This window comes from Octodon degus, unplaced genomic scaffold, assembly GCF_000260255.1.
Source record: "Octodon degus isolate 3935 unplaced genomic scaffold, OctDeg1.0 scaffold00002, whole genome shotgun sequence".
NCBI classification, from domain to species: Eukaryota; Metazoa; Chordata; class Mammalia; order Rodentia; family Octodontidae; genus Octodon; species Octodon degus.
This window is the reverse complement of record NW_004524578.1, coordinates 24,169,049-24,190,844: the sequence shown is the minus strand read 5'-3', so window position 1 is coordinate 24,190,844 and position 21,796 is coordinate 24,169,049. Positions and strand designations below refer to the sequence as shown.

The following is a 21,796-nucleotide window of genomic DNA, read 5'->3' as shown; positions in this document are numbered from 1 at the left end:
TCCAACCAAGCCACCCTCAGTTTCCCTTGGGTGACTCCCCCTTCTCACCGGGCCCTATCCCCAGCAGGCGGTTGTTCAGGCCACTGTGACCAAGTGCCCGCCTGCCGGGGAACCGTAGGGGGTCTGCACGCCGGAACCCGCTGTGCGTGTGGTGGGGGCGGGGTAAGCCGGGGCTGCGGGCACCTGCGCGGTGGCGTGGGGAGGGGAGCCGGTCGGGGGAGGTGGGGAGGGACAGGAGCAGGTCCAAGTCTCGTCTCGCGGTGCTGGGCTCGGACCCCGGCGCCGGGCGCCGACAAAGGCGGGCGGGAGGAGGGGCGCGGAGGCGGGGACGCGCGGCCGGGAGGAGCGGAGCGCGCCGCGAGCCGGCGCCACCCCCGCCGCTGTCCTTTGTGTGCGCGGCGCGGCGCCGGGCCGCGGGGTCCGGTCCCTCAGCTATGGCCACGCCGGCGGCCGTCAACCCTCCGGGTGAGTGTCGGGCGCGGACCGGGGAGGCGTCACCCTTCGCCCGGCCCCGGGGGTCGCAGGCCGGCGCCTGCTCCGAACCCAGGCCGGGCCGGGCCCCGCGGCCCCGACAGCACCTTAGCAGCCCGCTCCTCGCGCCTCCTCCCGGGCCCGGATGGCCAAGGGTCCCGCGTGTTGAACGCAGGGAAAAGTTTGGGGCCGGCTCAACAGGGTGGGATCGGGCTCTCCCCGCGCGGGTCCCCTGCTCCCGCCCCGCTGTCACCTCTGTCCTGGGGAGCAGGAGCATCCCATCCCGCTCTGTCTACCCATTGCCCGCGCTCTCGGTCCACCTGTCCCAAGGGGGCCCATTGGGCAGATTTTTGAAAATGGAAATTGATACTCAAGTGGGAGAATGCTTACCTGCTTTGCAAGTGTGGCCGGAAATTCTCTTTAGTTGGGAAAGTTCCCTGTCGTGGGCATGGCTGTTGCAGGGTGTCCGAATGGGACGCGGGACTGCGACTAGGCTTGGGGTTGCATTTGACTGCTGTGGACAGGACGTTTTGCTGAGTTCTTGCAGGGGTGAGGAGGGACAATCCAGAGGGCTGCCAGCTGGAACGTCCCAGTAAGGGAGAGAGGCCCAGTGTCCAGGGGGAGGCAGTAGATGAGCAGCCGCGAGCCCAGCAGAGGAAAGTGTCATCGGAAGCGAGGAGGGGAAGCATCCCTTGCGTCTGAGTGGCCATGGGATGCTTTGGGGCTGGACGCTGTAGTGGGTGCTCACAGAACCAGAAAGGTTGAATACAAAGAGCCAGGCACGAGGGCAACTGCAGTCTAAGCCACCTGTGCTGGCTGCAAGCACGGATGGAGGTCTGAGCATGGTTGGTGCCCTTGCAGTGAAAGAGGGAACCTGGGAACCTCATAGCTGAGTTACGTGGATAAGCCAGGGCTTGAAGGACGAGATAAGGACTGTGGACTTTCTCACTCAACGTTTTGAGAGTCCTTAGTGGTACTGAAGAGGGAAGTCACACCATCCCTGCCTTTCTGGAAGGTTAGTTTGTCAGCTGCGCCTAGGTAGCATGGAAAGAGGGAAGGCGGGAGTGGAGGCAGAGGGAAAGGTTGCACAGGGCAGGGGTGGAAGTCAGACTTGTGCAGTGGCTGGATTGTGGGGAGTTCCGACCTGTCGCTGGTTAGATTTGGGGTATGGGTGCTTCTCTTCTGAAGCAATTTCAGCCCATCTGACTTCTTAGAAATCAATAGAAAATAGATGGACTAAAATGTGATGAATTAGAAAAAGGAAAAGACAATAAATGAAGATAGTTGAGCCCCATACAGGTTTATATTGGATAAAGGAATACAGTCTGAGGTGCTTTACACACTCCAGTGTCATGGTCAGTGCTGAACACTGTTTTGTCTGTTATGTTGTTCCCTGGGCTGTGAAGTAAAGATGAGGTAGCTGTAGGGTGGCACTGAGCCCACTGATGCCTGTGCCCGGGTTCAAGGGACCCATAGGTGCAGCACAGGGATCCTTGCTGGTTGGTAACACCTGGCCAGCTTGGCATATGATATCTGGATCTTCACCAGAGATCTTGAGCGTGATAGATTTTTTTTCCAAATTCCTTGAGATGAAGCTTTTGAGTTATGCATCATCATGATTTCCTTCCCTGGTCCCCTGTGGTCCTGTGTGCATGTATGGGGTGTTGTGCGTGCCCCCCAAGAGTCCTTGACTTCTTTGGGAGAAAGTTTATTCTTAAGGGATATGGCTAAAGATCTGACCAAAGAAGGCGTCCTGATTCTGTGAGCAGGTGACAGCCACAGGAGGTGCAGCGGCCAAGGCAGCTGCCCACCCGCAGGAGCACAGCTTGCACGGCATTTCTTTGCACTCCTCTTCACCTAATCCCTGGCTTCTCCTGCATGCTGTCGCTTTGCACAGAATGAGAGCTTGGTAAACACCACCAAGAGGACTGGAGCCACCAGCAGTCACTTCTGTCACTCTCTGGGCTCAGGTGCAAAGTCCACCTTCCCCACCCCACCCCCCTCTTTCCATGGCCCACTGCAAGGCGTGGTAAAGGCAGGGAAGGCCTTGGGACTGCAGGTGAGGTGGGGGTGTCCACACCCTCATGTCACTCAACATGAGTTAGGTTCTGACCCAGACTGTCCCCTCTAGGTGTCCTGTTTGAGATTAAAGTTAGAATTCTATAGGTATTCCAATGCAGGAGAGGTCTCTAGAGAAAGAAGAGTTTGGCTCCTGAGTGTTTTTCTAGGAGTTCCTGTCCCTGCAGTCCTGGGTGTAGTTCCTGTGTCTGCGGCTCTGACCCCTTCTGCTGCCAGGTTCTTGAATTGATCACCAATGCTGTTACACTGTGCGACTTTCTTTATTCTGTCTGATCAGCAAAGACATTCATCCTCAAAACTAGAGGATAGAGTTTTAGAGTTGTTTTGTCTCAGTACCTTTTTGGATAGTATTTAAGCATGTCTGATGTGTACACAACAGTGGAGGCTGCATTAGTTGTGTGTACCCAAGTGTGTGTAGCTGATGTGTCCAATTTAAAGGGACTGTTTCCCAGCCATGGTTTCATCCTAATATTTTGTGATTTAAGCATGGAGTCAGGTACAAATTCAGAGCAGCAGTCATTAGGCATTATCATCATCATCTGTACATTCCCTGAAGTGAGTATTGGCAGAATAATTAATAAGGCTTACACATTTTAAATAAATAAAAAATATATTTTAAGAAATTTAGAATTCAGATTTTTTTTTTTTTCAAATTGGTTGTTATGCTTTTTTCCCTCCTCTAGATTTCCGGCCTTTGGCATTTTAGTTGGGACTTTGATTCTATAGACAGGGAAATTCTTTGGGCAGATGATTTTAGGTGAAGAGAAGTTTGCCGTGGTTCAGCATCATATCGCTTATCTTTGATGTGCTGAGCCTTCTGTAGTTTAGAGAGTAACATGAAGAAGAGCACAAATGCTCTTGGACCTCAGGGGCTTCGGAGTCTAATAGAGGAGGCCTGAGGAGCCTAACTAAGAAAAAGGTGGAATGAAATGAATGTTGTCTAGGGTGGAAACAGTGCCACAAGAGGGACCCCAGAGGTAGCTTCTAAGACTGGGTCTTTTGAAGAGAGACATTTTGAACTATAATAACTTTAGGAAGGGTACGTTGGGTGGGGAGGGGCGCATTTGTGAAGTAAGGGTTTCTGCCATGCGATGGTCTCCTTGGTGCTCTTGGGGACCCAGCTGGGTACCCAGGATGTGGTGCAGATTTGGAGCTTCAGAGCGATGTGCGCTTGTGTACGTGGAGCACCTAAACCAGCTTGATGTGGAATTCAGCCTCATGTCTTGTGATTACTAATTGTGATGTGTCAGTCAAACTGGAGTAAGAGCTGCTGATGAGCAGAGCTCTGACTCTAGCTGTTAATGGTTGACGTTTAGGCTCCGAGGGAGGTCTCCTCCTCACCATGGCGGCACAGAGAAGTCGGCTTGTACCCCGATAGAATAAAAAGGGAAGGAAGGGGAAGTCTGCTGTTTTTCTTCAGAGGGGCTCCAGGCTTCACCATTGCCTTTGGACGTTGGTTTCCAGTTGCCTTAGGCTTCCTGTGCAGAGTCTTCAGCCTTCCAATGCAGACCCTGCAGGTTTCAGACAACAGACTCAGAGAGTCTGCAGTGAGCTGCGGGCCTTTGACCTTCGGCTGGATCCTGGAGCTAGTGTGTCGAGAGTTTAAGCTGAATTCCTTGTGTAGCTGGTCTGGGTGTCCCAGTACCTGAGGCTGCCAGATCAGAGGTGGAAGAATGCTGAATGGCCTTCTATGCAGTGGAGTGCCTGGGGGTCCCGTAAACCTACGTAGTAAATCCTTTGTATGACAACACAAACATTTTATATTAAATCTGTTCCTCTAGTGAGCCCTAACGGACTTCTCCTGTCCTTCATGGACTCTACAAACTCATCTATTGCAAAATGCATCACTGTTTATGTACTTCTCAGTGAAAAACAGCTCCAATTCAATGCTGACATACTGTCTATTGTGAAACATTCCTCAGTTTTAGTGATGTTATAAAATATGAGTCTTGGACTCAGTAGTTAACACTGGCACTTGACTTTACTGCCTGACCACCTACTTGCATCTGCAATTCATGGTCTCAAGAGGAAGGAAATGGGGAGGAGGAGGGAAGAGGGTGTAAGGAGGGAATGGGGGATAGACATGATCAAAATAGATTATAGGCAGTAAGACCTAATACTCTGTCAAATTAATAAACACTAAGAAAATATACTGAGAAAACACGTGGTCTCCTTCTAAGTAAAGAAAACTACAAAGTGTGCCCTATAGGCATGTGTCAGGGGATCCAGTAATGAGCTGATGGGCCTTGGGCTGCCATCAAGAGAGGAGGAGGACGAAGAAAGAGAAGAGAGAATGGAAAGGGGTGAACAAGGGGGAGGGGACCAATAGGAGGAAGAGAAGTAGGAGGAGAAGGGGGAGAGAAGAAAAGAGAAATGATATCTGAAAAAAGGTTTATTAATCCTTTCTCTCTGTATGTAATGTTGCTTCTTGAGAAAGCTTTATTTTTAGAGTAGTTTAGGTTCACAGGGAGTGAGTACAAGGCCCAGCTTGCCCATGTACCCCCGAGCGTACACAGCCTCCCTCCCTACCACCCTGCCCACCAGAGGGCCCCGCTTGTTACATATGCTAAACCTGCATTGAGTCTTCCTGTGCCAAAATCCGTAGGTCCCTTTAGGGTCACTCTTGGTGTTGTGCATTCTGTGGGTTTGGGCACGTGTATGGGGATGGTGGCCCCCATCTTAGCATTGTACACGATACAGTGCTGTGTGTTTATCTCTCCCTTCCCCAGCCCTTGGCAACTACAGGTCCTTTTACTGTTCTCGTGGTTTTGCCTTTCCTGGGACATCCTAGAGCTGGGTCTGCTGTGGTTGGATCGGGTTTGAGCATGTCCACCAGATGTCCCCAGTGTGCTGATGCGGAGAAGAGTGGCTCCTCTGAGGCAAGGTCTGCTGATGGGAGGTCACCAGATCTTTATGAGGAACCGTGCTTTTCTCCTGGGCTATGTTCTTGCTCTCACAGGAAGTCCTAGGGAGCAGGATGTTGTGACAGAGCCTGGCACCTCTCCTGACTCTTGTGCTTCTTGTCTCCCTGGGTGTCCTCTCTCTTTCTTTCTCTTTCTTTCTTTCTTTCTTTCTTTCTTTCTTTCTTTCTTTCTTTCTTTCTTTCTTTCTTTCTTTCTTTTGAGTTCCTGTCATGGTGACGCTGCCTGCCATGAGACCCTCTCCAGAGCCAAGCTGTTGCTTGTGTCAGGCTCTTTAACCTTGGCAACAGTGAGCTCAATAAGCCCCTTCTTTTCTTGGTAAGTATCCATCCTCAAGTGCTTTGTTTTGACAAAAGAAAATGGACTAATAGAGAAATGTGTAATACATCACCTTCTCAGCTTGTTTCCTTTCCTCTGGTAATAAGCAGTTGAGTTTCTTCCTTGTCTTTTAATGCCGTGATAGCCCATTCTCTTCTGTGGTGAATAAAAGTTCCATCCTCTGAATGTGCCGCAGCTTATCCATCTCTTGAAGGACGTCTTAGTCACTTCCAGCTTTTGACAAGTATGAATTCAACTGCTGCTGACCAGTAGTACTGGGCAACTACTATGTGGTTGGCGTTAACCAGGGTTCTGGGGTTAAGTAAACACAAATTCTGCCACCATCTGTCATAAAAGAATCACACAGATGTAGTAGCTATAAAATGCATTAATGCTATGAAGAAATGATTCCCTGAGATAAAATGGCCAGGAGACTTCATCTAGGCAGAGGGACTGGCAAAGGCCATGTGAAGTCAGCCAAGATCTCTTGGAGGAGGTGACTTTTAAGTCATGCTCTGAGGAGTGGAGGGCTTGGCCCAGGGAGGCCCTGAGTAGCAGGTTTGGAGAGGCAGAGAGGGCAGCATGGCTGAAGACAGCTGGCAAAGATGGGTGAGAAACCAGAGATGTGGCAGAGGCTGGCACACCACAGCCACAGGTCCAGGTTGGATTCTGATTCTAACGGTGGTGGGAACCCACCTGAAGGTTTTGAGCCAGTGAGAAAGAGGCTGGTGTGTGCATTAGATACCGCTTGGCTGTGGTGGGTGCCAGTTAGAGCAGCAGAGGTGGTGTCAGTGTAGGGGAGAAAGGCAACTGGAGTGGAGATGTGTACAGAGCAGGGCACCCTGCTGAATGACTCCTGGCTCTGCATGGTCTTAGTCCACCTTGCCTTTAGACAGAGGCCAAATGTGGCAGAGCCATCCTGACTGTGGTGAAGTGTTAGGAGAGGTGTCCTGAGACAAGGGTGTGGGGGCAGTGGGAGGGTCGGAGATCCCAGAGGCCAGCTGGAGGCTTCAGTATTGATCACACATGTGGAGGTGCCCATCAGATGTGTAAGTGGCACTGTCAGGAGGCTGGGGGATACACAACCAGGGATGTGGCTTGGGGGACCTGACTGAAGAGGGATGTTGGACAGCCTTTCACTACATGTCAGTTTGGGGGCAAGTTAGGTCACAGAACGTGGAGCCTTCGGATTAAACATCTTATTTACCAAGTAGTGCCTCCATGTACTGTTTTATTACCTATTTTTACTGAGATAACAAAGAACAAGGTCATGGGAAGATGATTTTGCATCTTTCTGGGGCCACAAATTTATGGGTTTTCATACATAAGCACGTGGTGTCTATCTGGCCTGTGGTATGAGAAGGGCATGTCTGAGAGGAGGAGTTGCTCTGGTGGTGTGAGTGGCCACCTTGTGGACCGTGTAGACTGGTGAGGCTGTGGTATGTTTCTACTGAGCCTGGCAGCCCGAGATGGAGCAGCTCAGCTAGCAGGCTAACTTACCACACGGAATCTTGGTTCCATACAGGTTTTCCTTTCTCATCTCTCTCTCTCTTCCACTGAGGCCTTCTGTTGTCCATCTCCTTGGTTGGTGAGTGGCTGTCGTCATTCCTTACCACCCTGCTGCTCCTCACACCTTACCGCCATCCAGTCCACTTCCTTCTTGTCCTCCTGGGTCCCACGTGAATGCTTCCTGCATTAAGGAAGCCTCGTGATGCTTGTGCCCAGGTAAAGTGTGCCTGCACTGCTGCCTGTGGGGCTGGGCTTGGCCTTTGTAGTATTTCTCCCCTTTTGGAGCTGAGCCATGGGCTCTGTACTGTTGGGGAACACCAGGGATCTCTACTTGAGTGGAACCCCAAGAAGACAGGGTTAGTACTGTCACAGGCAGCCCAGGACCTGCTGTGTCACTGCCATACAGTGGATGCACAGTTTGATTTTGCTAATGAGTGAATCTACGGATGTCTTACATTTTCATACACATATTTTTGTACACAGTTAAAATATCTGTGTTAAAAAACAAAGCATTATTTCTATATTTATGCTTCTCTGTAACTGAGTAGGTGAGAGCTGTCTTGTACAGAGTCTGATTTTTCTTTCTTTTGTGATTTTTTTTCATCTGAAAATTCTACTAGGATAATTCCTACTTAAGCCAGTTCCCCTAAACTTTGTAGTAAGATAAGGGAGCCTTGTCACTGTTGTGGGAAGGGGGTAGTCAGATGGGTAACCCTTCAAGGCTGGTCATGATGGAAGGTTCCTTGTTAACGTCCTTGGAGTGCTCTAAGGAGGGCAGCCTCCGTGGTAGCTACCCAGTTGCCTGCAGTGATAGATATGAGCTGCAGGCTGGCTTTGGGTCTAGTGGTTGGCTTGGTACTCAGGAAGAAGGCAGCAAGGTAGGGGGCACATCCAGTATCCCTACTTGGATGTGCAGGCTCTAGAACTGTGGATACGGGCTCTCTGCTGAGAAGGGTGGCTTCCAGGACTACACAATTTGATTGCTTTCCAGGCACATCTGCAAAAATGCCAGAATGTTTACAAGTTCTTGCTTTTATATGTTCTATGTTGCTTGTTGCATAGAAAAATGAGAATCTTCTATGGCTTTGCTTGTGCTGTGAGAGCAGCCCAGGCAGAGCTGGGCTCTTCTATCCCTGCTGTGGGGTGGGAGCTGCCTTCTCTACATCAGCTTTCCCTGAAGGCAGCACAGTTGCTCATTGACGTAGAAGTGTGGAAAGCACCCAGAAGCTCTAATAAGAGTTTTGTCCCCCCCGATGAGCACTTGGGTATGTTCTTACAGCTTTTACCTAAGTACTGTACATGTGTGTCTTTGTGTATGTACACACATATGTGTATACCTTTGTATTTGTTGCTTTTCTGTTGCTGGGAGAAAATACCTGATGTCCACAGTGTAAAAGAGGAGAGGTCTATTTTGGCTCACAGTTTCAGGGGGTTCAGTCTGTGTGTGGTCGGCCAGCTGCAGGGCAGAAATAGCAAGGAGGGGCAAAGTTGCCCACCCACGGCAGCCAGGCAGCACCTGGGGCGGGAGCAGCCTTCCAGAGCACACCCCAGCGATCACCTCCAGCCAGGACCCATCTCCTCTCCCTATGTTCAGCTATGACCTCCCCATCAGTGGACCAGTCTGTTGGTGAGTACAGTGCCTGCATGACCAAACTGCCTGAACATGTGAAAGTTTGGGAGGATGTTTCAGTTCTGAGCCATCATACCCTTTCTTCTTGATGGTGTGCTATTCCAAGGGGCTCATTTTCGAGGTTGTACAGGGGCCATTTTGTGCCTGTGTCCTAATTCATTAATTCAGCCTTGTATTTTGGCATGTACTATTCATTGTACTTTCCCATTTGCCAGAACTATACACAGTAGCGTAGTGAACAGTGCTGGCGTCCCTCTGTTGTGAAGAGCCAGGCACAGTTCATGTGGGGCTCTTCTGCAGGCTTGTTCCTGAGTCCTGTGCCTTCAGCCAGGTCTGGTGGTTGCTCTTGCATCCAGCACAAATTTAGGAGGTGTTAATGATGGAGGGAGACATCGTTCTTGAGTTGAAACCCAACTCCTGGAGATCCAGGCCTTGGAGAGACAGAAAAGCCATGGGCTTTGCTGGTGGCTGAGAGAAGAGGTGGAGCGAAAGGTGAAGATGTCACCCACCACTTTGCCCCCTCCCCTCAGGACCCTGCAGTGAGTGACCACTCATTGTAGGCAGCTTCTGGTCTGTTCTTGCATGGACCCTTTCCCTAACAGCACCTAAGGAAAAGAGCCAGTAAAATTGTTCGGGATCCAAGGGAAGTGGGAATGTCTGTGGTTGGCTGTGTAGACTTTAGTAAGATGCCCTCAGTGCCAGGCTTTGAGGCACTCAGCAGGAAGATTGAAGCTGGTTGACATTCCAAGTTTTTCATTCATAGACTAGCATCCTCTTGAGCTGCTGTCTGAGTTGGGTGTGGATGGGGCATCTGAGACCTGGGCTGGGGGTCACCAGTGTCCATGTGGTGCTTTTCAGCAGGGGCATTTACGGTGACAGGAGATGGCTGTAATCATCACAGCTGTGGGGTGGCAGGCTGCTGAGCTCTGCAAATAGAGGTGGAGGTACAGCTAGATATGTCATGGTGCCCAAGGTAGTCTCTTACAACAGTCATCTAGTCCCACATGCACGGAACTGAGGTTGAAAGTGCTGATCTATGGGGACAAAACTTCCTGTAGGTCTTGGGATAGTGGCCACTGTAAAAGAACTGAGGGGTCCCATCAGGATGTATGGTTCCCAAAGGACAAAGGTGATGGCCCCATAAAGCATGTCAAGAAAGCTCAACAGCATTAAGAACAGGGTGATGCTTTAATGTTATTGTGAAATCTGGAAGTCAATTTAAATGAGAAGTAACAAAACTGCAAGAAGTTTTTCTTTTATTTTTAGAACAACATTGATGTTTCTATCACATCAGCAGTTTGAAATGAGGCATAGTCTGGAATCATTTGCCATAATTTGATATGCCTGATGGGTTCCAAGTCCCCCAAAGAATAAACTGAATGGATGTGATCAAGGACCACAGCTGTGTTCTCAGTTTTTTCAGAAGCATTTTGCACCAGAAAATGTCCAATTCTGTTCAGCCATCCTCCTGGAGCACAGCTCCTGTTCCCTGCACGAGGATGATGGGTACTGTGCTTGGTGCTGGGGGACAGTATGGTGCTGATGAAACAGGCTGGCTGCATGTGGTGTGTGTTCAGCCAGACCTCCACACAGCAGGGCTGGGCCGTTTATGTAAATGTATGCAAATAGTGCTGCTCAACTGTGAGCAGAGGGGGTGTGGCCATCTCCAGTCCTTTCCTAAGACCTAGAGGAGCATGCTTGTGCAGGGACCCCAGTCTGGGTGTGTGCCTTTTCCTCAGCGTCACAAGTAGCAGCTCCTTTCTGGGTCTGTGGATCCCACGGATTCTGCAGTTCTTGCAGCTTCTCCTTTATTTCTCCTCCTGAGTGCTCCTGGGTAGTGAATGGTACCACTCTTCATTCATTAGCTCAATCCAGACATTAACTATTTTAATTGCCCATACACCTAATTAAACAAATAATAATTGAATGCCAACTTTATGCTCACAGTGGTGTGCAAGCCCAGGCATGGTTTCTGCTTTCACGGAGCTTAAATACGTGGCATTAGAGTCTGTTCATTAAATAATTATATTCACGAGGATATCATTAAAATAAGTATTAAGAGGGAAAGAGTCCTTGTTTACAAATGCAACAGGAAGCGACTGAAGTGTGTGTGGGTAGGGCACCACGTTGTGATCTGTCATCTGAGCTGCATTTTGAAAAGATCTCTCTGGCCAATGAGAAGAGGGTACTACTCGGTGGCTGCAGGCAGGTTCTGCGGGAAATGTACTCTGGGCACTCAGGTGAGGGATAGTGGAGACCTGTCCCAGGGGGATGTGGAGCCTGAAATGTGGAGGAGAAAAAGAAGAACTAACAGAATAGTGATGGCTGATGTAGGAGATGAGGGCTGAGAGGCCAGGCTTCATACTCAGTTCAGGACTGATGGTAGGGTGCTGTTCTCCCATTAGGCTGTAGATCTAGACTGTCCTCCAGAGTCTCATCCATCCAGAGGTGGGGCTTCTGGAATTCGATTGGATCATTGGGTGCGGTACTCATCAGTGGATTCATGCATTGGTGAGTTCAGAGCTGAAGGTACTGTTAGGAGGTAGGGCGTGGCTGTAGAGGATGGGTCTCCCTGCCTGGTTCCTCCCTGCTCTGTTTCCTGGCTGCCCGGATTGAGCAGCTTGGTTCCATCACCTTGCAGCCATGTTTCTGCTTTGGAGCCAGCTGATCATGGACTCGATTCCCTCAGCCCCATTCAACCTGTCCTCTTTTCAGCTTGGGCGTGCTCTCATAGCAGTGGGAAAACTGACAGATACACGCCCATGGAGAGTACCCGGTGTGGAAGTCTGGGGTATTGGGGCTGTGCTGGTGGGTCGGGGAGCGTGCGTGTCACAGGTGCATGGAGAGGAGCACCCCTTGAGGTCAGAGATGGGAATTTGTCAGAGTGGCTTCCTTTACACTTATATTCAGAACTTTCTCCCTCTCTGCACTCTTCTCCACGCCTTCCCAACTGGTGCTCATTAAATTCATGAATGATTGTTGGGCCGGGGAGATAGCTCAGTGGCATAAGTGCCTGCTTGGCAAGCCTAAGGTCCTGAGTTCTTAGGACCTTAATACTGGAAAAAAAAAATATATGAGTGAATTGGCCTCCAAGGTCCCCAGGTCCTACAGCAATCTGAAGAGATGTATCCACTAGAGGGGTTTTGTTTCTGGTAACTTTTCATGCTGACATAATCAGGTGTGCAGAGCAGCTGTGGAGAACAGAGACCCTGCATGCTGCTCTCCACATCAGCTGTTAGTGTTCACCATTCCCTGCAGCACGTCAGCTTCTGTCCGGTTTTCTCCTCTCTGAGAATAGCAGAGGATATGATACACTTTCTACTCTAAGCCCTTCAGTGTGTACTTACGAGTTAAGACATTCTCCTTCAGCCTGTGGCCCAAACCTGGATGTTGGAATTAATATAAAGCACTATTTAACCCAGAGAACTTAATCATATTTCATTAGGGTTCCTCCTCAGGAAAGGTTATTTTATGGCCCTAGCTTTATGCCAGGACTATACAACCCACTGAGCTGTGATAGCTCCTTTCGTTCTGGAATGACTTGCCAGTCTCTTTTTTTTTAGTGGAACCGGGGATTGAACTCAGACCCTTGTGTTTGCAAGCAAGCACTTATTCTACTGAGCTATCTCCCCAGCCTGTCAGTCTCTTTTTGATTTGTCTTTCAAGTACACTTACTTAGAGGAATATCCCCCATTTTGGTTTAGCTTGAGTCTGGCTCACAATTACAATAGGCTTGTACTTTGTTAAAAATGAATTTTAGGGCCGGCCAAATAGCGCAGTGGATTAAAGTATCTGCAAGCAGGTGCAGGGGCCGGGGGTTTGATCCCCAGGCCTGCCGTGCTGGTCCTAACCCCGGGGTGTGCTGAGACAGCAATTGAGACTGGGCGTGGTGGCGCGTGCCTGTAATCCCAGCTCTTGGGAGGCTGTAAGCAGGCGGATCACTGAGTCCGATCTAGTAGTGAAACCCTGAACACCTTGTAGACCCCTCCCTAAAATACAAAAAAAAGGAAGAAAATTAATTTTTTTAAAGCAAGAATACCACAAACTGCTATTGTATCACACGGTTACTTTTAAAAGTCATTTAAAAACAAATATTTCAATGGGTGACACCAAGGTTGTGTATAGACCGGGTTTAAAATGTCAGTCTTGCATCCTGGAAAGCCTCTTCTTGGCATTGCGTAGACTATGCTTCTGGAATACAGGCCTGAGGGATTTTTTTTAAAAAGACTATGGGGTTAGCACTTTCCCAAACCAAATATCAATTTCATGTGACAAATAAAATAATTATAAGCTAACTGTGAAAGATTATCATATCCCTAATAAAGTCAATGGGGAGTGGAAGTGTTTAATTACCAACTTTCTTGACATACAAATTGAAAAGCTTTTCAGGTAAGTTGCTCATGTGGAATGCCTGGAACACACTGTAATTAACAATTGGATCTTCATTCAAACAGTAATTACCATGTGATTTGTCCCCTTCTTGGTTGCTGGTGTGTACCCAGGTTTAGATGTGGATTTGCATTTATTTTAGGAAGTTAATTTACTATTTCCTTTAAGTTTTCTTCAAAAACAATTTTACTGTGCTTCATAAAAAAGAAGTGAGGAAGCTAGCTGGCACTGGGGCACAGTGAGCCTGGTGGCTGAGGTACAGGGGCTGCCCAGCACCCTCTCCTCACCACTGTTTCCTGTGTACAGGACGGGCTGATCACAGACTCACTTCAGCTGGTTGGGGCTACAGTTTGAACCTTGAATGTTTCCACTGGTCCAGTCTTGAAGGCTTAGACACCAGCCTGTGGTGCTGTTGTGAGGTGGTGGGACCTTTATGAGGTGAGGCCTCCTAGAAGGGAGGTGGGTCATTGGGAGCATGGCCTTCGAGGGACCACTGTGGCCCTAGCCCATCCTTTCTCTGCTTCCTGGTGGCCAAGAGATGAGTTCTACCATGTGATCTCCACTGTGACATCCTGTGCCACCATAGGCACCTAAACCTAGCAAACAACACATGTTGAACCTTGGAAACTGTGAGCCAAAATATCAGCCCCCTCCTTAATGTCCATTTCCTCAGGTGTCCTCTTACTGAAACTGACCAGTGGCAGAGGGTGAGGATCAGATGTCACCTGGCACATACAGGTGCTCTGAAACACCTACCTTTCTTTCATCATCATCCTTGATGCTGTGAAATACATGCTGAGTCGAGAATCAAAGAGCCAGCGGCGTTTCCAGGGAGAGGGGTATCTATAAAACCTGAGACTGTCTTACCCAGACCTAAGAATGTTGCAGGATCATTAGCTGCCCTTCTTGGGCACCCCTTCCTCTGCCCACATCTGTTGTCCCTGCTTTGCTCCTCACAGTGCTGGAAAGAAGGGCACCTTGATGTAGGTCCTTCTATCCTGGCGCCTGTGACCAGTCCAGAGAGCAGTGCCCTGGCCACCTCTCCTGTTTCCCCCTGCCCTCACAGGCAGAGGGCAGTGTCTTGTCACCCAAGGAAGTGTCCTTCCCATGTTCCCGACCACCACAGCTCCTCTGTTGCTGCCCCAGCCTGCCCTCATACCCGGCACTTGCTTCAGGAGCCACTTGGTGCCCCTTCTCCCTCCACTTTCACACTGGGCCTGCTGACCAGTGAGTTCTGTTTAACACCTGTGAGCAGACTAGGAATTGGGACATGGACCTTTTTGTTTGTTTTATCTGTTCTCATTCATCCAGTTTATGAACTGTGCCTTTAATTAATCTCAGAGGGTGATGGGCTAGAAAGAAGGACCAGCAGTGCCTTCCTGCATTTACAGCTTCCCAGAGTATGGCTTCTCCCTACTCTCCCACCAAGAGCTCAACATCGGGAGCAAAGCCTTTTGCAGAATGTGGGATCTGGGAGGTCTATTGCTGCTAGGTGGCACACATAACAGGTGCATCAGGGATTCTTGAATTTGACTGTGCTTAAATCCCTCAGAGGGCTTCTTAACACAAGGGCTGCCCCTACCACAGAGTTCCCTAGTTGGGTGGTGTGAGTGAATGAGACTTGTGTTTCTAACATATCCCCAGGTGATACTGCTGCTCTGGTACAGAACCACACTGCCAATGCCCCAGGCAGGCAGCCCTTGGCCAGCATGGCCATCCCAATAGAAGTCAGCATTGTACCCTTGTGACTGAATTCCTGAGAAGAGCAACTGAAAGGCACAAAGGTTTACTTTGGCTCATGGTTTCAGAAGGTTCTGTCCATGGTAGCTGGTTCCACTGTTTGGGCCTGTGTCGAGGCAGGAACATCATGGTAGGAGGGTGAGGTGGGGAAAGCTATTTCCCTCATAGTAGCTAGGAAGCTGAGATTGGAGAAAGAGACTGAGAAGACAAGTGGTAGTGCCCAAAGCCACACCTCATAATCCACTCCCTTCCTTCTTGTCTCTTTATTCTTGCACTAGAGAGCACACACTGCAGATCTGCCTCTGAACTCTGCTTCTGTCACACTGCCTTCTTAGTTGAGTAAATCTGATAAAGGCAGATATAAATATGAGGATGTGTTGCGTGCGTGTGAATACAAATCATTGTGTACAGATGTTCTGCTGTATTTGCAGAAGAGTGGCAGCTAGGACAGTCTTTGCTTCCTAGTGCCCATAAACGTGCATTGATGGAAATGAAGCGTGGTGCAGTTTGTGCTTGTAAGCACTCAGATCTTCACTAATTTGGGATGAGATTCTTTTAGAGGGCCTAGAAAAAGGCAACACTTGGGAGTGTGTGGCTGTATAAATAACTGAGGTGTACAGGGTTAATTTCTGGGATGTATACCGTGAATGGCTGTTTGCCGAGAGTAGAGTGCAGGTCTGGGGCCAGCAAAGAGCTTGGGCTTCGTGCATATTTCTCCATTAAGAACACAGTGTTGGAAACATAAATCACTTTTCCAAGTGGTTCTGCTGTATTTACAATAGTATGTCAACTAGTATGTAATACAGGAAAATCCACTGCAGTAGTGACTCACCTGCCCAGGGACAGCCCGTGACTTGGGATGGTGAGGCTGTCACACTCCTGGGATGGAATCATTTTCTACTCTTGGAGCAGCTACTGTGGTGGCCTTTCTGGGCCTCACTTTCCATGTCTGGATAATAGTAAAAGAACGAAGTCAGTACCCTCCTTCCTTGCGTAATCCATAGTTGAAGTGATGTGAGAATTAAATAAAATGAACACTCAAGATACATAGTGCTGGGTGCTTAGTGACGATTGTGCATCCTCACCTGTCTGAAGTTGTCTTTGTGTTGCCCTGTTCTGCCTAGTTGCTGGGTGACTGTGGATCCACTTTTGCCTGGATCCTGAGTCCAGGACCCACTCTTGGGAGAGTAGGGAAGTAAAGGCAAGGGATGAGTCCTGTGCCACGGTTTTAGGGTCCACAGATCTTGATCCACACAGGTGGGCCGAGGCTCTGACCATGCATTCACTGCCAAATTCACCTTGGACCACTCCAAAAGCACACAAGAGAAGGCACAGCAAGGCTGCGAAAGCCCAGCCCAGGGAAGGCAGCACCACGCAAAGACTCCTTAAAATGGACTGAGGAAGTAGCTTAGTGCAAAGGACCTGAGTTTATTCCCAGTACCAGGAAAAACAAAAGAATTATTTCTAACCTATAACTCAATGGTTTTGAAACAATGCACAGGTGACGTGCTACAGCTGAGATGAGTCCTCTGAGGACAATTGAGTGTGAAGCCATCTTATTGCTTTGTTTTCTCCACCAGATGAAAGCCACCTCGTCTCTTCCAGATTCTGTCTGGGGAAGGTATGCCTTTTCTTTCGTGTTGCCATGGCAAGGTGGGTCTCACACGGCTCAGGAAAACAACTGATGTGCGGGTCTTCTGTTAACTGGGCTCCTGATGTGAGGTTTACTGCAGGTCCCTGCATCCAGCTGGAGGCTGCTGGGAAGCACAGCGCTGAGAGTGAACCCAATCAGTTAGACACACGAGTTAGACAGCTACTGCATGGGCGAGTCAAGACTTAGCCGCTCAGACAGCAAAGTGAAAGACATGGCAGAGAACTCACCATGCGAGACAGTAGAAAACATGAAAGAGTGATGCAGAGGCCACAAGACAGAATTGCGCCTGGACATGAGATTGCAGGGAGCTCGGGCTGGGCAGTGTTTGAGGAAGCAAGGCTTCAAAGTCACTGACCCTGAGCTTCAGGAGCTACAACAAATCCTAAGCAGGGTACATTTTTAAAAAAGAGGGCTAGGGAGATAGCTCAGCATCTAAGCACCTGCCTGGCAAGCGCAAGGACCTAAGTTTGGTCCTGCATGGCAAGTGGTAGCAGGGATTAAACCCGGGTGGCATGTGCCTGTATCCGAGTGCTAAGGAGGATGAGACAGGAGGACCACCATGAGTCTGAGCTGCATAGCGAGACCCTGTTCCAAATAAATAAATACAATAAAAGATTTTTAAAAAAGAAAAAAAAAACCTAAGTGGAATGGAGTATGCCAAGGATGAAGAGAAAATCCTAAAATGAGAAGCAGCGCACTGACCAGCTAACCTGCGAGTGGCAGTTGGGCAGATGAATGACTCCTCAGCCTGACAGTGTAGCTGGAAGGTGATGGCTTAGCTGAAAAGAGTTTCTGAGAAGAATTTACCTTTGAGGAGTGAAAGGGAGAGACTATTTTCAGAGAAACCAGTCGGGAATGAGGACTGCGTGAAAGGTCTTTCTAGAGGTCTACTTCTAGAAGATGATTGTTGATCCCTACGGAAGTTGCCAGACAAGGAAGGAAGTTCATGTAAAGAAAACAGTGAACACAAAGGTGAATACAGATGCACCTGGCTATGAACAATAACAGCAGCACACACTGTTGGCCGATCAGGAAGCTGCGTCGTTCAGAGCTAGGAGAGGCTCACTGCGTATGGGCAGCAATAGTCTAGAATAATAATGCGTAGAGTAAATAACTTTCGAATGGTAGAGCAACTAATAGTAGAGGGAGACCATAATTCTCTCCTCAACGTAACATAACAGAGAAAGGAAAGACGAAAACTGGGACAGAGAAAAAAACAGATAAAAATAAATTTGGATATATAAATAGTCTCAGTATAATGGACTAATTTTGGGGGGGATAGGAAACACAGATTGTCAAATTAGATTAAAAAAATCCATATGTAGTTTATAAAAGACATTTAAGATATAGTATGGATTGCATTCACAGCTTTGCTTGTGTAGATAATGTTTTCTTTCCTTTTTTGGTGATACTGGGGATTGAACTGGGGACCTTGCACTTGCCAGGCAAGTACTTATGCCGCTGAGCTATATCCCCAGCCCTGTAATGTTTTTTTTTTTTTTGCGGAACCAGGGATTGAACTCAGACCCTTGCGCTTGCCAGGGAAGCGCTTATTCCACTGAGCCATCTCCCCGGCCCCTTTTTCTTCTTCTTAAGGTAGACATTTATATAAAGTTTCATTGTTTTGTGTGCTTTAATTTTTTTTTTTTTTTGTATTTTAGTACAGGGTCTACAGAGTCTCACTCTATAGATTGGACTCATAGTGATCCGCCTGTGTTCAGGCTCCCACGCGCTGGGATTACAGGCGTGCACCACCACACCCAGTCTTGATCACACCCTGGGGCTGGGCTGGCACAGCACTCTGGTGATTGAACCCCGGCTGCTACATCTGCCTAAGCAGGCGCTTTAATCCGCTGAGCTATTTGGCTGGCCCGCTTATAAATTTTTCGTAAGTTATATTTGAAGAACCCACTAAGTCAAATTGAAGAATTTCTGTAGTGTTACAAGGGGTTAGTGTCAAATGTTTTATGTCTCTAGCTGTGTGTGTGGAACAAATGTGTCTATGGACCATAAAAGGATGCCGGATGCTTCAAGAGAAGCATCTTGGGGGCTAGGGAGATAGCTCAGTAGAATAAGATCTTGCCTGGCAAGTACAAAGGCCTGAGTTCAATCCCTGGTTCTGCCAAAAGAAAAGAAAGAAAGAAAAAAAGAGAAGCATCTTTATGAGACAGAAACAGGCAACTAAAGATATGTACAAAGGGATCACACAAAATCATGTTTAAATTTATTAATTACTAAAGAAGCCGAGTGCAAGGGTGCACATCTGTAACCCCAGCCATGTGGGAGGCAGGAGAATGGCAGGTTTGGGGCCAGGCCTGGCAACTTACACAGACACTGTCTCAAAATTTAAAAAATGGAAGAATGGGGGTCGTACAGGGGATGTAGTTGAATGGTAGATCACTTTATTTTTATTTTTTAAATTTAGTATGGAATCCACAGGGTCTCACTATGCAGCTTGGACTCATAGTGATCCTCCTGCTTGCAGCCTCCCAAGCGCTGGGAATACAGGCAGGCACCACCATGCCTGGTCCAGTCGCCATCTCAGTGTGTCCAGGGGCGGGGCCAGTATGGCAAGCTGGGAATCAAACCCTGGTCCCTGTGTCTGCCTAAGGTGGTGCTTTAATCCACTGAGCTATCTGGCCGGCCCCTGATGGGTCACTCTTGTATTCCATCTTCAGGAAGCAGGATAAAGCAAAAACAGAACTAGTGAAGTGAAAGTTGAAAGAAGTATACTTTTGCCTATCCGTGTGGCAGCAATTAAGAAGGCCCTGTCATATCTTGTGTTCGTCAGATGTCTGTACATCTGGTGGGGGTAGAAATCTGTGCACCATTTGTAGTGGTGGTACTTGTGTGAACTCTCTGACTCAGTAATTCAGTTGATTTTAAGAAAACTGAGCAAGAAAAAAAGAAATGCTCTGAAGTATTATTTTGCAGTATTGTTTGTAAAGATGGGCACAGTCTATGTGTGCAGCAGTGACAGATAATAGAAACTAGATGTCAGTGGTGGTGTAAAAAACCTGTGTTGGGGGCTGGGGAGACAGCTCAGTAGAGTAAGTGCCTGCCTGGCAAGCTCAAGGACCCAGGTTCGATCCCCGATGGTGCCGCCCCAGAACCCATGTGCGCCTTGCTGGCCCTGAAACCAGGTGTGGTGGTGCACACCTGTAACCCAGTGCTGGGGACACTGATACAAGAGGATCACTACAAGTCTGAGCTGTGTAGGGAGACCCTGTACCAAAAACAAAAACAAAACCCTGTGTGTGCAGCGGTGACCTAATAACTAGGCTTCCCAATGATGATATCCTGTTTTACGGACAGGAAAATATCCAGGATTTATTACCCGAATAAGTAAATGCTCTCTGTGTGTGTGATCCTACTAATATTATCATGTTTTCTTTATATTTCTGTGTTCGGAAGAACATGTGGAATCACATGTGCCGAAAAGTTAATTATCATTGTGTATGTAATTGTATTTTCTAGCCTTTTGCTTTTGTAATTTATAATAGAATTAAAGAGAATGTGTCCCTAACAGACGTGTTTGTATTACATGATTAAAAACATGAGTTTTAAATCAAATATCTGTGGCTTTGTACACTTTCAGCTCCGTCCAGGTGCATGACCTTACGCATGTAACTTAGGCTCTTCCTTTTCCTCGCCTGGGTGACAGTGAGACACAACTTTGCGCTTTGTGGAGCAGTCGAGTGTCAGGAAAGGCTGCGTGTAAGGAATGCGCAACAGCGCTCGATGAAGTGCTGGTCATTTCCAGCCTGGGTCACCGTCCCTATCCTGACCTGGGCACTGCTTTCCGTGGGAGCTGAGAGGTGGTGGTGTAAGGGCTATGTGGAAGTGCAGGCTCCCTTGCACTAGGGACCCTCATGATGTCACCGGAGTCACAGTCAGTTAGATCACATTTCTCAAATCTAAGCTAAGCATATGTATATATTTTTCCCCTTATGTATGATGTCATTCCTAGGGTTGATTTATGCAAAAAGTGATTGAAAAATATTGTGTGTGTTTACATTTTTAAAAAGTTGATTACAGTAAAAGGGAATATTGCCATTAATTCCTTTGAAATCTTCCCCCTCACTTTGAACACATTAATCCCGTGGCTCTTTTTGCCTTGTAAAGCAGTTCTGGAGGTCCTCTCTCGAGAGTGTCTTCATAAGGTGTGATAAAATACTGGGTGAATGTGCTGCTGAGTGCTGTCCAGCGGAAAGGCAGGCTGGCGGAAACGTCCTCATCCACCTGTGCACGTGTGAGGCACCGTGCAGTCCTGGCTCTGCTCTGCGGTGAAAGTGACCTGAAGAGACACATTTTGAATCAATTCAGGACATTGAGGAGCTTTGACAGGACAGTTAAAGACACTCTTGAAAGAGCTTTTCCAGAATAACTACTTCCGAAAGTGGCAAGAAGAATGGGATTAGCACATTCAAATGATGGGGAAGATTAACAAAACGTGTTGTTTACTGCAGTGGTTTTTTTTTTTTTTTTTTTTTTTTTTTTTAAAAACATTAAATACATCATGTATTTCGTTCACGCCTCATCTGAGTAGCAGTTCTCCAGTTATCTGCAGTTGGGCTGTCTGCAGTTTCAGTGAACCTGTGGTTGCCTGTGGGCTGAAAATGCTAAATGGGAAATTGCAAAAATAAACACTTGATAAAATTTTAGTATGCTGGTAAAATTGTTCTGTTGTCAGTATTTGTTAATCTATTTCTGTTCCTAATTTATAGAGTAAACTTTATCATAGTTACGTGTATGTAGGAAAAGTCCAGAAAAATAGCGTTCTGTACTACCTGCAGGATCGGGTGCCTGTGGGATTCCTGGAACATGCTCCCGTGAGTCTGGGGACCACTGCTTGTTTCTGTAGTGAAATGTACAGGATAATGTGCAGTTCTGTTCTTACTATTTCTCTCTATATATTTTTTATTCTTTTTTTTTTTAATATGTGAATAGTTTATTCCAGCTCTGAGAAATGGGGGAAAAATGAACATATCTTTCCACACACTATTCTAAGTTATTTTATTTTATTTTACTTTTTTGTATCAAGGATTGAACTCAGGACCTTGCACTTGCCAGGCAGGTGCTCAT

General features: G+C 47.9%; 1 protein-coding gene across 1 annotated transcript in view; it reads left to right on the top strand.

Annotated features, from left to right (window-relative positions):
- Positions 1-379: 379 nt before the first annotated feature.
- Arnt2 (aryl hydrocarbon receptor nuclear translocator 2) overlaps positions 380-21,796 on the top strand; it is a 179,425-nt gene continuing 158,008 nt past the window's right edge. The window contains exon 1 of the mRNA XM_023710888.1: positions 380-465. Coding sequence (XP_023566656.1) covers positions 435-465 — 31 coding nt within the window. The 5' untranslated portion in view covers positions 380-434. The remainder of the gene's footprint in view (positions 466-21,796) is intronic.